Source organism: Macrobrachium rosenbergii, chromosome 4 (assembly GCF_040412425.1).
Source record: "Macrobrachium rosenbergii isolate ZJJX-2024 chromosome 4, ASM4041242v1, whole genome shotgun sequence".
NCBI lineage: Eukaryota > Metazoa > Arthropoda > Malacostraca > Decapoda > Palaemonidae > Macrobrachium > Macrobrachium rosenbergii.
This window is the reverse complement of record NC_089744.1, coordinates 10,270,348-10,283,619: the sequence shown is the minus strand read 5'-3', so window position 1 is coordinate 10,283,619 and position 13,272 is coordinate 10,270,348. Positions and strand designations below refer to the sequence as shown.

The window sequence follows — 13,272 nt, the reverse complement described above, 5'->3', positions numbered from 1 at the left end:
ATAGATTTAAGATATCAGAAAGAACGAACGACCAAAGCTACTGAGAAATGAAACTGAAAAGAGGCGTTGCCAAAGATCGAATGGCGAAATTAGGAAGAGTAAACGGCAGTGGAAAAAGAATTGGAAGAGAGACAATAAAAATCCCGAAATTGATTCGGGGGATCTGCAAACTCGCACGCGAAGGGTTTGGAAACGACGAGTAAAAGGGAAAAGGGAGGGAGAGCGATAGAAATACGCATTTGATGAAAGATTTGGGGAGCGAGGTTCGGAAGAAAAACATTCCTGTAGAGTCCACGCTGCAGTAAAACATGGCATGAGCGCACGTCGTCTATTTGTCGAATAAGTATCCCAAACAGGTTGGAAAACATGTTTACGACCATCACTGGAGAACGAACCTTTGTCAAATGCTCGATAATCGTACAAAACATTGGCTAGGACTACCAGTAAAATCGCTGGCTTGTATTCAACCGGTCTGTGATGTTTGTACGATAAGTAACTTGTTGGTATATGTTGATGACATGTTTTACTGTATTGTGGACACACCTAAATTAACTGTGGAATCGGAAACTGCTTCCTGTTCTGCAGTAGACTATACGTGAATTGAACTGAATTGAATATAGAATTTAGGCCAAAAGCCAAGCACTGGGACCTATGAGGTCATTCGGCGTTGAAACGGAAATTGACATTAAAAGAATTGAAAGGTGTAGCAGGAGGAAAACCTTGCAGTTGCATTATGAATCAATTGTTAAGAGAGAGTGGAAAGTAAGATGGAAGAAAGAGAATATGAAAGGAGGTACAGCAAAGGGAACGAAAGGGGTTGCAGTTAGGGGCCGAAGGCACGCTGCAATGAACCTTAAGTAATGCCTAGAGTGCACCGCGTTAGGTGCACTGACGGCACTACTCCCCTACTAGGATTATACGTGAATACACAGTCCGAGGAAATCATCTACTTACAATGCCTCTACACCACAAAGTAACATATCATAAACACATCAGCAACTTATATCGTACACATATCACAAATGGGTTGATTACAAGTCGACGACTTTATGGTAGTTCTAGCCAATGTTTTGTACGATTATCGAGCGTTTGCCAGAGGTTCGTTCTCCACTGATGGTCGTGAACTTGCTTTCAACCTGTTTGTGATATGTATGCGACAAATCGCCGATGTGCGTTCATGCCATATTTCGACAGACGCACCCTTAGCCCTCAAAAATATTAAACAGAGTTGGGCACGAATTATTTTGGATTAATTTGTATTCATTTGTTTTATAATTTTACTCATATAATATGAAAGGTAAGTAGAAACGAATTAAAGGGAATAAATTCATAAGAAAAGATGAAAATATTTCGTAGAGTATTCATAATAGCTTGATCTCCCAGTGAGTCCTGCCTCTCTCTCTCTCTCTCTCTCTCTCTCTCTCTCTCTCTCTCTCTCTATTATTATTATTAAGCAGAATGGCCGTCTGAATGCCCTTGGGTTTGTACTGCAGTATCTCAATCTCTCGAATGAGTGTTTGAAGCAGCAGGTAAATTTATATGAGTGTCCAAAGTTCATTTATTCCTTAAGTTTCTGTAGTACTTTCTACCATTTATAAAAATCTCATATTCGCAAGTCACTAAAATGGGGGAGAATTCCACACTGATGTCTATGTAAAATATTATATATTTACACTGACACAACAACAACAACAAAACAACAACAACAATAATAATAATAATAATAATAATAATAATAATAATAATAATAATAATAATAATAATAATAATAATAATAATAATAATAATAATAATAAATACGAATCACGTCCATAATATAATATACAAAAACTAAGAAAATTCTATGTGAACTGGAGTGTTGCTTTATTTGCATAAATTCAATGTTTCCAGTAAATCTACTACGGAGAGAAGATTATTGACACTCGGTCATTCCTAATACATTCCTTCGCATTCTGACAGGCGAGTTTACATAAATTAAGAATGGCTGCCGTCTCGTATGCATAAAATACTCTAACTTGTTACAAGAAAGTCCGTGTCTTGAATGAACAGGTAAATTTTCAAGATAAAATGCTCCAACTTGTTACTGCTGTCATATGAAAGTCTGTCTTTCAAATAATACTTGGACGTAGATTACAATAAACAAAAGAAAAATTATTCAACAGGTAATACGTACAAGATCAAATAACTTGTTACTGCTATCATGTGAAGTGTATATTAGATGATACTCCGACGTAGATTAAGATAAATGAAAGAAAACTGAATCAACAGATAATATTTCAAGATCAAATGCTCTAACTTGTTACTGCTGTTATGTGAAAGTTTGAATTCTAGATAATACTTCGACGTAGATTAAGTTAAAAAAATTATTCATTAAGTATTATTTGCAAGATAAAAGGCCCTAAAGTTTGAATCTTAGATAATATTTCGACGCAGAATAGAAAATGAAAGAGGACTGAATCAACAAGCAATGCTTTCAAGAAACGAACACATCTCAACCTTTCGATTCACAAACAGACAAGAAGTGAAAAGCGAAACGTAACGAAGTTCAGCCGTCTCAAATCGTAGTAGGAGGTGTCTGCGGTAACTACCGAAACCTCGATCTATTCCCGAGCAATAGCGGGTACTCCATTACGGTAACCGTAATTGCTCCGCTTCGTTGAGCGCAGATAATTATCAACATCATTTAATGGTCTAAGCAGAAGCAGAAGCATTCAATGAGATCCGGTAAGGAGTTTCTCTATTCGGGGAAGGTCATTTGATTACTTCCTCCATTGATAGTTTTTAGTTTTTTTCCTCTCTCTCTCTCTCTCTCTCTCTCTCTCTCTCTCTCTCTCTCTCTCTCTCTCTCTCTCTCTCTCTCTATCAATTTCTGAAGGATTATCTGATATCTTTTTTTTTTTATAGAGAAGCATTCATTTTTTCTTCCTTCCTTCCTTCCTTCCTTCCTACCTTCCCTCCTCCCTCATAATACCTAGATGCATAAGTCTGCATTGCCTTTTATCCCCCCTGCTCCTTTATAAGTCTGTTAATCGTTTGTTAAATTTATTTTATGCCTTTAAATCCACTTTATAAATAAGTCTTTGCATTGGTAAAATGGCGACATCCACAGCCATTTCCTTCTCCCCTTCCGAAAACGAAATATTAAAAGAAACAAACAAACAAACAAAATAACACCTGCTTGGTGGGATTCCAGATCAGTGTCAAGTTAATGGTGTTACGAAACCCTTTGAATAATTCCGGCTGAATTCGTCTCGAGTCGTACACGCGTAAAAAAAAAAAAAAAAAAAAAAAAAATTCCCAGGATGTTAAGATGGTGGGATTAATCATACGTACAGAACAGAATGTACTATGAGAATTTAAGTCAAAGGCCAAGCGGTGGGACCTATGAAGTCATTCAGAGCTGAAACGGAAATTGACATTTAAAAGGGTTGAAAGGTGTAACAGGAGGAAAAGCTCCGAGCAGCACTATTAAAAAATTGTTAGGAAAGAACGGAAAGTAAGATGGAAGAAAGAGAATAAGATAGGAGGCACAGTAAAAGGAATGAAAGGGGTTGCAGCTAGGGGCCGAAGGGACGGTGCAGGGAACCTTAAGTAACGCCTACAGTGCACCGCATGATGTGCACTGATGGCGCTACCCCCCTACGGGACTAATCATATGTAGGTAGAATTATCATACACAAATTTTAACACCCGTTCCCCCCAAAATATGCATGATTTAGCCCACCGCCTGGGATGCTGTCGGAGAGGTCGTCAGTACACGAGAGAAAGTTTAAATCCCCCTAGATAACCTGTGCCTTGACTAATTGAAAATCTTCAAGAGTAGGAAAAAGGGAGAATTTGGTATTGTTAATTTTAAGAGGAACCTTCCTTGATGCGATGGCAGATCGTAAATCAACTTGAAGGTAAAAACGTGATTGCAGACTTTCTTTGGCGATTCTCGGTGAAAATACTGTGGTAATTATTAATACAAAAAAAACTTTTGATAAAGGAGATTTTTTTTTTCTAATAACTACCAAGTCCCTGTGGCGGGCTTGTCCCATATGAACAGGGTTCATCTTCTGAATAATAATAATAATAATAATAATAATAATAATAATAATAATAATAATAATAATAATAAATTCACAATCTCGTGAAAAACAGTTTGTGTAATAAAAATCCACAAGTATATAGTAAACTAAATTACTAGGTAAAATACAAAAGAAAAGGCTTTCGAACAACGTAAACACTGGTGAGGAACACCGTTGAGGTGTTCAAAGGTCTTTGTTTTTGTATTTTACCTAGTAATATAGCTTACTATATAATTGTGATTTTTATTACACTAATATTAATAATTATAATAATCCAGCAACTAAAGTTCTTTAGTAATACACAGCTGTTCATAAATTTTCTCTAAACACATTGTCCTCTGGGTAAACATTGATGCTTGGTAAAAATATAAAATAGCCCTTGATAAAATAGGTCTTCCATCAATGAACGTTGTTTTCCGTAGTAATAAATCATTGTTGCTGCTGTAGTGCTGGTGTATTAGGATGATAGCATGATCAAAATAGCCTTGAATTTAGTATGTATGTATGTATGTATGTATATATATATATATATATATACTGTGTATATATATATATATATATATATATATATATATATATATATATATATATATATATATATATATATATATATATATATATACAATATATATATATATATATATATATATATATATATATATATATATATATATATATATATATATATATATACAGGTAAACACTCTAGCTAACATATTCAGTGGAAGACGGACGGAAACCACACATCACTAGGCTGTCTTTTCATTTTATAGCCAACGTTTCATAATTATTTACAGAATTACATCCTCAGGGCTGCTCATAAGAAAAGATAAAAACAATTATAAGTGCAGTCTTAGAATTCATTTGAAATATAACAATAAAAATGAAATTAATGAAAACACAACTAACCTAGAAGTGAGACCGTAAGGAACTAAATGGAAAGAAACGACCACAGTAAGAAGTTAAGCTAAATATAGTTGACTTGGATAGGTGTTAGTATTTAAGAATGATACGAGTTGTTATATAAACAACGACTCTAAGACTGCTAAATCTTGTGGGTTGGCAGTATGACCGATGACACTCCAGTATCAGGAACCATTCAAATTCAGTATGCCTTAGTTTAACCAGACCCCTGAGCTGATTAACAGCTCTCCTAGGGCTGGCCCGAAGGATTAGATTTATTCTACGTGGCTAAGAACCAACTGGTTACCTAGCAACGGGATTACAGCTTACTGTGGAATCCGAACCACATTATAGCAAGAAATGAATTTCTATCACCAGAAATAAATTCCTCTAATTCTTCATTGGCTGGTCGGAGAATTGAACGCGGGGCCAGCAGAGTGCTAGCTGAGAACGGTACCCACCCGTCCAATGAGGAACTTAGGAACCATTCAAAACAATGTAAAACCTACATTGAGAACAATGATTTTAGTGTCATCGGTCATACGGCCAACCCACCCACAAGATTTAACTTGTACATACCATTCTTAAATACTCCTACATCTGCAATTCAGCTGTATTTAGCTTAACTTCTTACTGTGGTGGTTTCTTTCCATTCAGTTCCTTACTGTCCCATCTCTGGGTTAGTTGGGTTTTTATTCATTTTATTATCCTTACTCAGTTATATTTCAAAAATTAATTCTAAGACTGTACTTAAAATTGTTTTTATCTTTTCTTATGAACAGCCCTGAGGATGTAATTCTGTAAATAATTACAAAACGTTGGCTATAAAATAAAAAAGACAACTTAGTGATTGTGGTTTTTCGTCCATCTCCTGTATATATATATATATATATATATATATATATATATATATATATATATATATATATATATATATATATATATATATATATATATATATAGAGAGAGAGATATTTATGTTAAAATAACGTATTTTAATCCATATATAAGTACGTTTATTTAACTATATTCTATTAGAAAAAACCAATTGTAAGCCCAGGCCAGTTTTACTGGAAAAAAGGATTTGCATAATTTTCCAACTAATAAGACAGTATTTTAATATATGAATACGTTTATTCAAAAAGATTTTTGAGAAAAAAAATTTAAGCAGAAATATCATAGAAGTCCCAAACCAATTTCATTGTAAAAAATCCTTCTAAATAACTTATCAACTCGAAAGAAAGCTTAACAAGAAAATATTCTACACGCAAACCAACGACAGACATTGTCCACTTATTTATTCGTAGCCTTGATAACTAATCAACTTCAAAGACAGCATAATAAAGAAATATTTTACCCTTAAACCAGTGACACGGTCTATCTATTTATTCTTATCCTTGACAAGGAAACATGGCCTCTGATTCACTGTATCTCGTTCCCGGAGGAAATTTATACGTCAGAAGGAGCTGAGGAATTCGAAACAAGAAAAACTCCGAGTGAGTGATGGAGGTTCTTTGAGTTGATGAGGATCTCGGAGAAAGATGAAGCCACCAGGACTCTTGCTGTGACAAAGTGTTTTTTAGGTTATTTCGGTAAATGGAATTAATTTGACTTTAACTGGGCATATGTACACATGTATCTGTCTATCTGTCTTTCTATCTATCTATCAAGCTATCTATCTGTATATACAGTATATGTGAACATAAGTCTGTAAGTCTGTCTGTCTGTCTGTCTGTCTCTATATATAAATAATATATATATATATATATATATATATATATATATATATATATATATATATATATATATATATATATATATATATATATATATATATATATATATACATACTGTATATTACGTTTGTCCACAATTAATTACATTAATTAACTGATTAATAAGATAAGCCTTGACTTGCACTCACTGTGTACATACGTCAATACCAATTAATACATGAAATATACAAAATTACATATAGTAACACACTGGTAGGTCGCCAATTGAAAGCATTGATCAGTACAAAAATATTACTTTATTGACACAACATAAGCATTTTAATCAAAGAATACTGATTTCTTCTTCTTCTTTCGACCTTATTAATCCCACTATATAGCAGGGTCGGCTGCTCGAGTCAACTTTCTCCATCTATTTCTATTCCTTGCATCTGCTTCCCCCAGTCCCACCTTACCCATATCCCTCCTCGCCACATCCATCCATCTGATCTGCTGACGCCCCACACTTCTCCTCCTCATCACTGGCATGTTCTTAGCTCTCTTGATTGGTTCCACCACCTCTCTTATTACATGGCCATAGTATCTCAGATGAGCTTCCCATCCTTCTCCTTTGCGTTACATATACCGCACATTCTTCTTATATCTTGACTCTCTCTCCTTTCCAGTAATGATATTCCAGCAATCCATTTCACCATCCTCATCCCGGTTCTTTCCAACAGTCCCTCCTCTTTCCTCTTAAGTGCCCAAGTTGCTGGCCCCATATAATAGTGCAGGCCTGATAACTGACTTATAAATTTTAATTTTTTGTCTTAATGGCATTTTCTTGTCTAAAACAACTCCAGTTACTGCCCTCCATTTTTGCCATGCTTCTTTCACTCTCTGTCTCATTGCTTTCTCGGTACCTCCCTCCTCTGCTATTATTGATCCCAAGTATTTAAAGTCTGTTTTAGCACTGTACCATCTTCTACTTGAATGCTTACTTATTCATGTCCTTCTTTACTACTAGTCATTAGCTCTGTCTTTCCAGTGTTCACTTTCAATCCTTTCTTTTCTAGGGCTCCTTTCCATGCTAAAAACCTTTCTTGCAGTTCTGTGCCTGCTATAATGACTAAATACTAAATACTGATTTAGCTCTCAATAAAGAAAATACTGGTAGAATTTACAGCACCTCAAATACTGATTCTGTTTAAAAGAAATACATTACTGCTACAATCGATAACAAAAAGGAATCTGTGTCCCCTCTAAGGACTCCTTTGCAATTTCTAATTTCATGGAATGTTGCACGTCAAATAGCCTGCTGCAATAAGGCAGAAATTCTTCCAAGTAAGATGGATCACAGGATTGTGAGGTTGAAACAGATGACACGTCTCTGGTAATAGATTCCCAGTTAAGAACACGTTCATAGAGGATTCTCTCTCTTGCAATAGACTATCACAATGGGGGGCTGATGTACTTTATGTCAATGAGAAAGGGATTATTTCATTAATAAACTAAATTCATATGGGGTACACACATGCTAAGCTTTTAAAGGGATTTTATGTTGGGAGATGAAAATCTTGGAAAAGTAAAATGAGAGATTCTGTGAGAGAAATAGAAACTGGCACTTAATTTACAATATTTCAAACTTACTGGGCAATGCAGCATTGCAGTGTGCACGACTACAATTGAACGTGATCCAATATGCCTTCCGTTGACAACTTAGGGGCGACTTGAAGCCCAGGTCTCTTGTGACCTCATACCAGTGTGGCAAGGTGCCAAGACAAAGGGGAATGGCCCAAGGTTCGAACCTAGCAGATCACACGTCTACTCTGAATGACGACTGGAGCGGGACTCCTTGGGATCGCGCTTTCTATCCTGACCTTAACGGTTGCTATTCACTTATAGGCCTTCAGGGCCTGGAAGGAGCGAGTGATTAAGGAAGGAGTGCCAACATTCCTGAAAGAGACAACTAAGACTAGCAGAAAGGAGAATACAGGAATATAGTTCTTGGGACAAGGGTATCCAAAGTGACATCTAGCATGTCTATTACCCCCCTGACTAATCTAAGTCCCCTACCTGCGTTGATGCTTTCAAAAGTCCATCTCAAAACTCTCCTCTTGTAGGTTAGTCTGTAGCTCTATCCCTGGGCCCTAGTCTAACTATCTTATCCACAGGAATTCCCTCCTTACGGATTCTTGCAATAGAGGTGGTGGCTTAATATTCATTTATAACAGCTCCCCTCTTTAAGCAGGCCTTCCACTCCCTTTTGGGAGTGGAGGTCTGTAGGAGAAGAGAGCCACCAGCCTCTATGACTTTTACTTTCCTCCCCTCCCTTTATTAGATCTTGTCTATGTAATGTAGCTAAATTAAGAGGACACACCTAACCTCTAGGGGAGGAGAGGTGACTTTATTTGTTGACTTTAAAATCCTAACACTACTCAAAGGTGTCTACGGATATTCAAGTATCTAACTCTAACGACAGTGGAAGTGTATTCCTAGGCAACTTTTACATTTAATTGCATTCTATCATCAACATGGAAGTATTATCAGACTGCTGCAGCACCGATTTAAGTGATCTAATTACAATGCAGTATTGTTACAAATTACAAAAGTTCTTAGGCTAGGATATGCCCAAACATGTAAAATAAACAACCTGAAGGGTTGATGGGTGCAACGCCATGCATGAGTGGCTAGGACAGGCCCTTCAGCTTGCAAGGTTAGAGAACAATTCTAACTCACTCCATCTTATTGACAGGGTAGTGGAAGCCATGAGTGAGGTAGGCTTACCCAGGAACCTCCTCTGGATTTTTAGGGATCTGGTATACTTTGCTGAATGAGACACAGTGACAAGGTTGTCATGAGCATACTCGCTCTGATATATGGGATAATGTTTTATCATTATTACTCTATTAAAAAAATTATGTTAATTATACTTACAAGGGTACTACCACTACCTTATATGATCTTGACTCAGATGTTATGTGTGGGTTCACTTCATGCAGAGGTCACTCAGGCTACTTCTTCCAGGTAAGTGCCAAGATCACTCTGTGATGGAGAAGGCACCATGCCCCCAAATGGACAATGAGTGCCAAGGAGAGCTTTTGGCTCTAGCAGACTAATTGGATCTCTACTGCCCCTTTTCTTCTTCCTCAGGTTCCTCATGACTGACAAGTTCGTCTGGCATGGCATCAACAAGGACATCCAACAGTGGGCAAGGAGCTGCATCCCATGCCAGGTGAGCAAAACATCCCGGCACACAGAATCCGGGGTCAGCGACTTCCCCCAGCCTCGTCGGCAATTCAGCCACATCTACATTGATGTCGTTGAGCCTCACCCGAAGTCAGGAGGAGCCAGATACCTCCTGCTGATCATAGACCACTCCACCTACTGGCCCAAGGCAACGCCCATGGAGGAGGCATCAACAGCGTCATGCACAGAGACCCTCCTCTCCAGTTGGATCAGTTGTTTCGGAGTGCCAGACAGCATCACTATAGACATGGGTCCAGCCTTCCGGTCAGAGCTTTGGGTTTCCTTGGCACGCCTGATGGGTACAACACTACACAGCACAACGGCCTACAACCCCGCAGTGAATGGCATGGTCGAGAGGGCGCACCGCTCTCTTAAGGCAGTCCTCGTGGCACGTTGCACCGACAAGAGGTGGAAGGAACAACTCCCCTGGGTCCTGCTGGGTCTCTGCACCGCACTGAAAGCAAATGGCAATGCCTCCCCCGCTGAGAAAGTCTACAGAGAGACACTGGCTGTTCCCAGAGAATTCTTCCCGCAGTCGACCAATGGCACCGACACCCACCTCCCGAGGTTGACAGAAGTTTGTGTCCTGCCATAAGACCTTCACTGACAGAACCACCACCTACAGCCCACCCACCTTAGACTCCTGCGCCTACATCTTCATCAGGGTGGACGCCCATCGACCACCCTTAACCAGGCCCTACCGGGGGACCCATCGAGTCATCAGGCGGGCCACCAAGGCATACCTCCTTGACATCCACGGGCGTGAAGACTTGGTCACTATCGACAGACTGAAGCCGGCATTCCTGTTCGACAGTAAAGTATGTGAGGAGGCAGGCAGGCGCCCCAGAGTTCCCCCTCAGTACCTCCCTGCAGACACCAAAGCAGGGTCCGGGGCGACCCAGGGGACACATCGAGCCAACCCCAGATGTCAGTTTCACCCCATGCCCACAGTTCTCCAGGAGTAGGGGCCCACTCCAACTACCTCAGCTGTTGCATGATTAATGTTGTTTCATCCAATAATTGCTCCTCTGATTATTGTCTTTGGGGAGGAGTATTTGTAAGGGCGTCAAATCACCTCTCCATTCTTGTGTTTCGCTCCTCATATGTACATTAATCACGTCATGTGTTACTTGTTATTATTTCAGATCCTTTATGTATCTCACTGTATGCATCATTGTACGGCCTTTCCGCCAATATATATATCTGCCTTTTACATGTTCTTTAACGCATTATATATGTCTTCTTATGCCTGTTAACAAACACAATTTCTGTATGGATGCAGTGGGGGACTCAGTTCACCCACTACCTTTTCGTACACTTTCCACATTATAAATACCTGTCAAGAATAATAAAGAATCAGTCTTTCACTTCTGACATTTCCTGAACCTCACACCGGCAGTATACTCCAGACACTGAGAAAACTAGATATGCAGGACACAGAGAAAAGCACCACAGAGGACTTCCCACCTGAAGGATATCAAAAACCAGCTCCCTGGGTCGAAGACCCAGTCCAGTATAACTTTACAGTGTTACTGGCATGCAAAGCACCATGAACAGCAACACAGATGAGGACTGTAGCAGAAGAAGCAATCAGGAGCACAGTGGTTGAAAACACATATTATATAGATGGATCAGTTGATCCACAAATGCAGGCAACGGCAGCGGCAGTGGCCACCCAAAACTTCAAAGGAAGCTGGAGGCTGCCCAATAGTGGTTCCATCCTACAAGCAGAACTAATGGCAATCTTCAAAGCCTTAGAAGACTCCATCTGACAAGAAGGGCACATAACAGTACACACCGACTCAAAAAGAGCAATCCTCGCACTGAAAGAGACCAAGCCCCCCCAAAATGTGACACTGATATCAGCAATCAAATCAGTGGCCAAGTCACATTAAGCTGCCGGCAGGAGCATCATCCTAAACTGGATAACCAGTCATGTGGGAATCCATGGAAATGAAGAGGCCAACACCCTAGCCATAAGTGCTCCCAGCTGCAGTACAGTGAGCATAATGATGCAACCATCACTCATTCAACTAAAAGAAATGGCAAAAAGATATGCCAGACTTCAAGAATAAAGTGAAGTGTGACAGCACTATTTACAAAGTTCAAGGCTGGTTTAATCTTAAACAACAAGAGTGACAGTCTACGCCCGTCTTTCAGCATGATCATGCTCAGCGGAGGCTGAGCAAAACGTGACCTAGAACCAACACTAACAAGGATTTTCTACAGAAAATGAACACCATATTTCAGTTACCATTAGCATTATTTTGTAACTAATGTGGTGTATTCGTCAGACATAAATTTACACCCCGATTTGCAACTGTTTCCTTTCCAAGAATAAAAAACACGGTGAAGTTACTGGCAGAATGCAGCAACCCTGAAACATCAGTTATTAGAAAGATAGAGAAAACTCTATATAATTTGAATGCAGCTGATGCAGCAATAACATTCAGCACTACATGTCTGAAAGAGGGTCTACTACCAACATATAGTAATAATGATAATAATAATAGAAAAAGAACAGGTTTTGGCAGTCCTCGTAAATCAAAGACATTCAGTGAATAAATCTATGATTCCCTTTGTAAGAAAATTATTCATTAAGAGAAAACTTATTCTGTTATGTTTCTGCTCTGAGTGCCTGAGTCTCCCATACAAAGAAGTTTAGCAAATGCGCCATTGAATCTTCCCCTAACATTCCCTTCCCTGTCCACCCATCTAACCACCCACCAGCCCCACCCATCCACACCATCGCGTCTCTCCAAGCCTAAATCGGTCTCAGCCAATAACTGTCCCACATCTGAGATTCTTCTTCTTTTCTTCTTTTTCTTCTTGTTCTTCTTCAAGACATCTGGGATAGGATGCTTGGTCCATTGCAAGTGTTGATGTTGTTGTGCCGTTTTCTCGATGATTTCTTTCATTCAGTCGACTTTTCTTTTTGTATTGTTATTGGTCAAGGTAACAATGCTATTAATTATATATATATATATATATATATATATATATATATATATATATATATATATATATATATATATATATATATATATATAAATATATATATATATATATATATATATATATATATATATATATATATATATATATATATATATATATATATATATATATATATATATATATATATATATATATATATATATATATATATATATATATACACACACATATATATATGTATGTATGTATGTATATGTATATACAGTATATATTCTAAAAGGTGCAATTAGTTAGTAAAATTATGTGCTATTTGTATCTTTTTATATCTGCAAGGTTAACATTAATGGTCATAACTGCTGTTTTTGCAATGTCCAGATGCC

At 38.0% G+C, this 13,272-nt stretch overlaps 1 protein-coding gene across 1 annotated transcript; it reads left to right on the top strand.

Annotated features, from left to right (window-relative positions):
* Nucleotides 1-9,363: 9,363 nt before the first annotated feature.
* On the top strand, nt 9,364-11,706 carry LOC136836505 (uncharacterized). Its single transcript, XM_067100881.1, has 5 exons — nt 9,364-9,462; nt 9,660-9,712; nt 9,839-10,501; nt 10,545-10,861; nt 11,492-11,706. Exons 1-5 carry the CDS (start codon nt 9,364-9,366, stop codon nt 11,704-11,706), a joined length of 1,347 nt encoding a protein of 448 aa, XP_066956982.1.
* Nucleotides 11,707-13,272: the final 1,566 nt, after the last annotated feature.

Coding starts and splice junctions, on each gene's coding strand:
- LOC136836505 (XM_067100881.1), top strand. CDS start 9,364: ATGCATGAGTGGCTAGGACAGGCCCTTCAGCTTGCAAGGTTAGAGAAC. Junction 9,463..9,659: donor TAGTGGAAGCCATGAGTGAG/GTAGGCTTACCC, acceptor ATCTTGACTCAG/ATGTTATGTGTGGGTTCACT. Junction 9,713..9,838: donor ACTCAGGCTACTTCTTCCAG/GTAAGTGCCAAG, acceptor CTTCTTCCTCAG/GTTCCTCATGACTGACAAGT.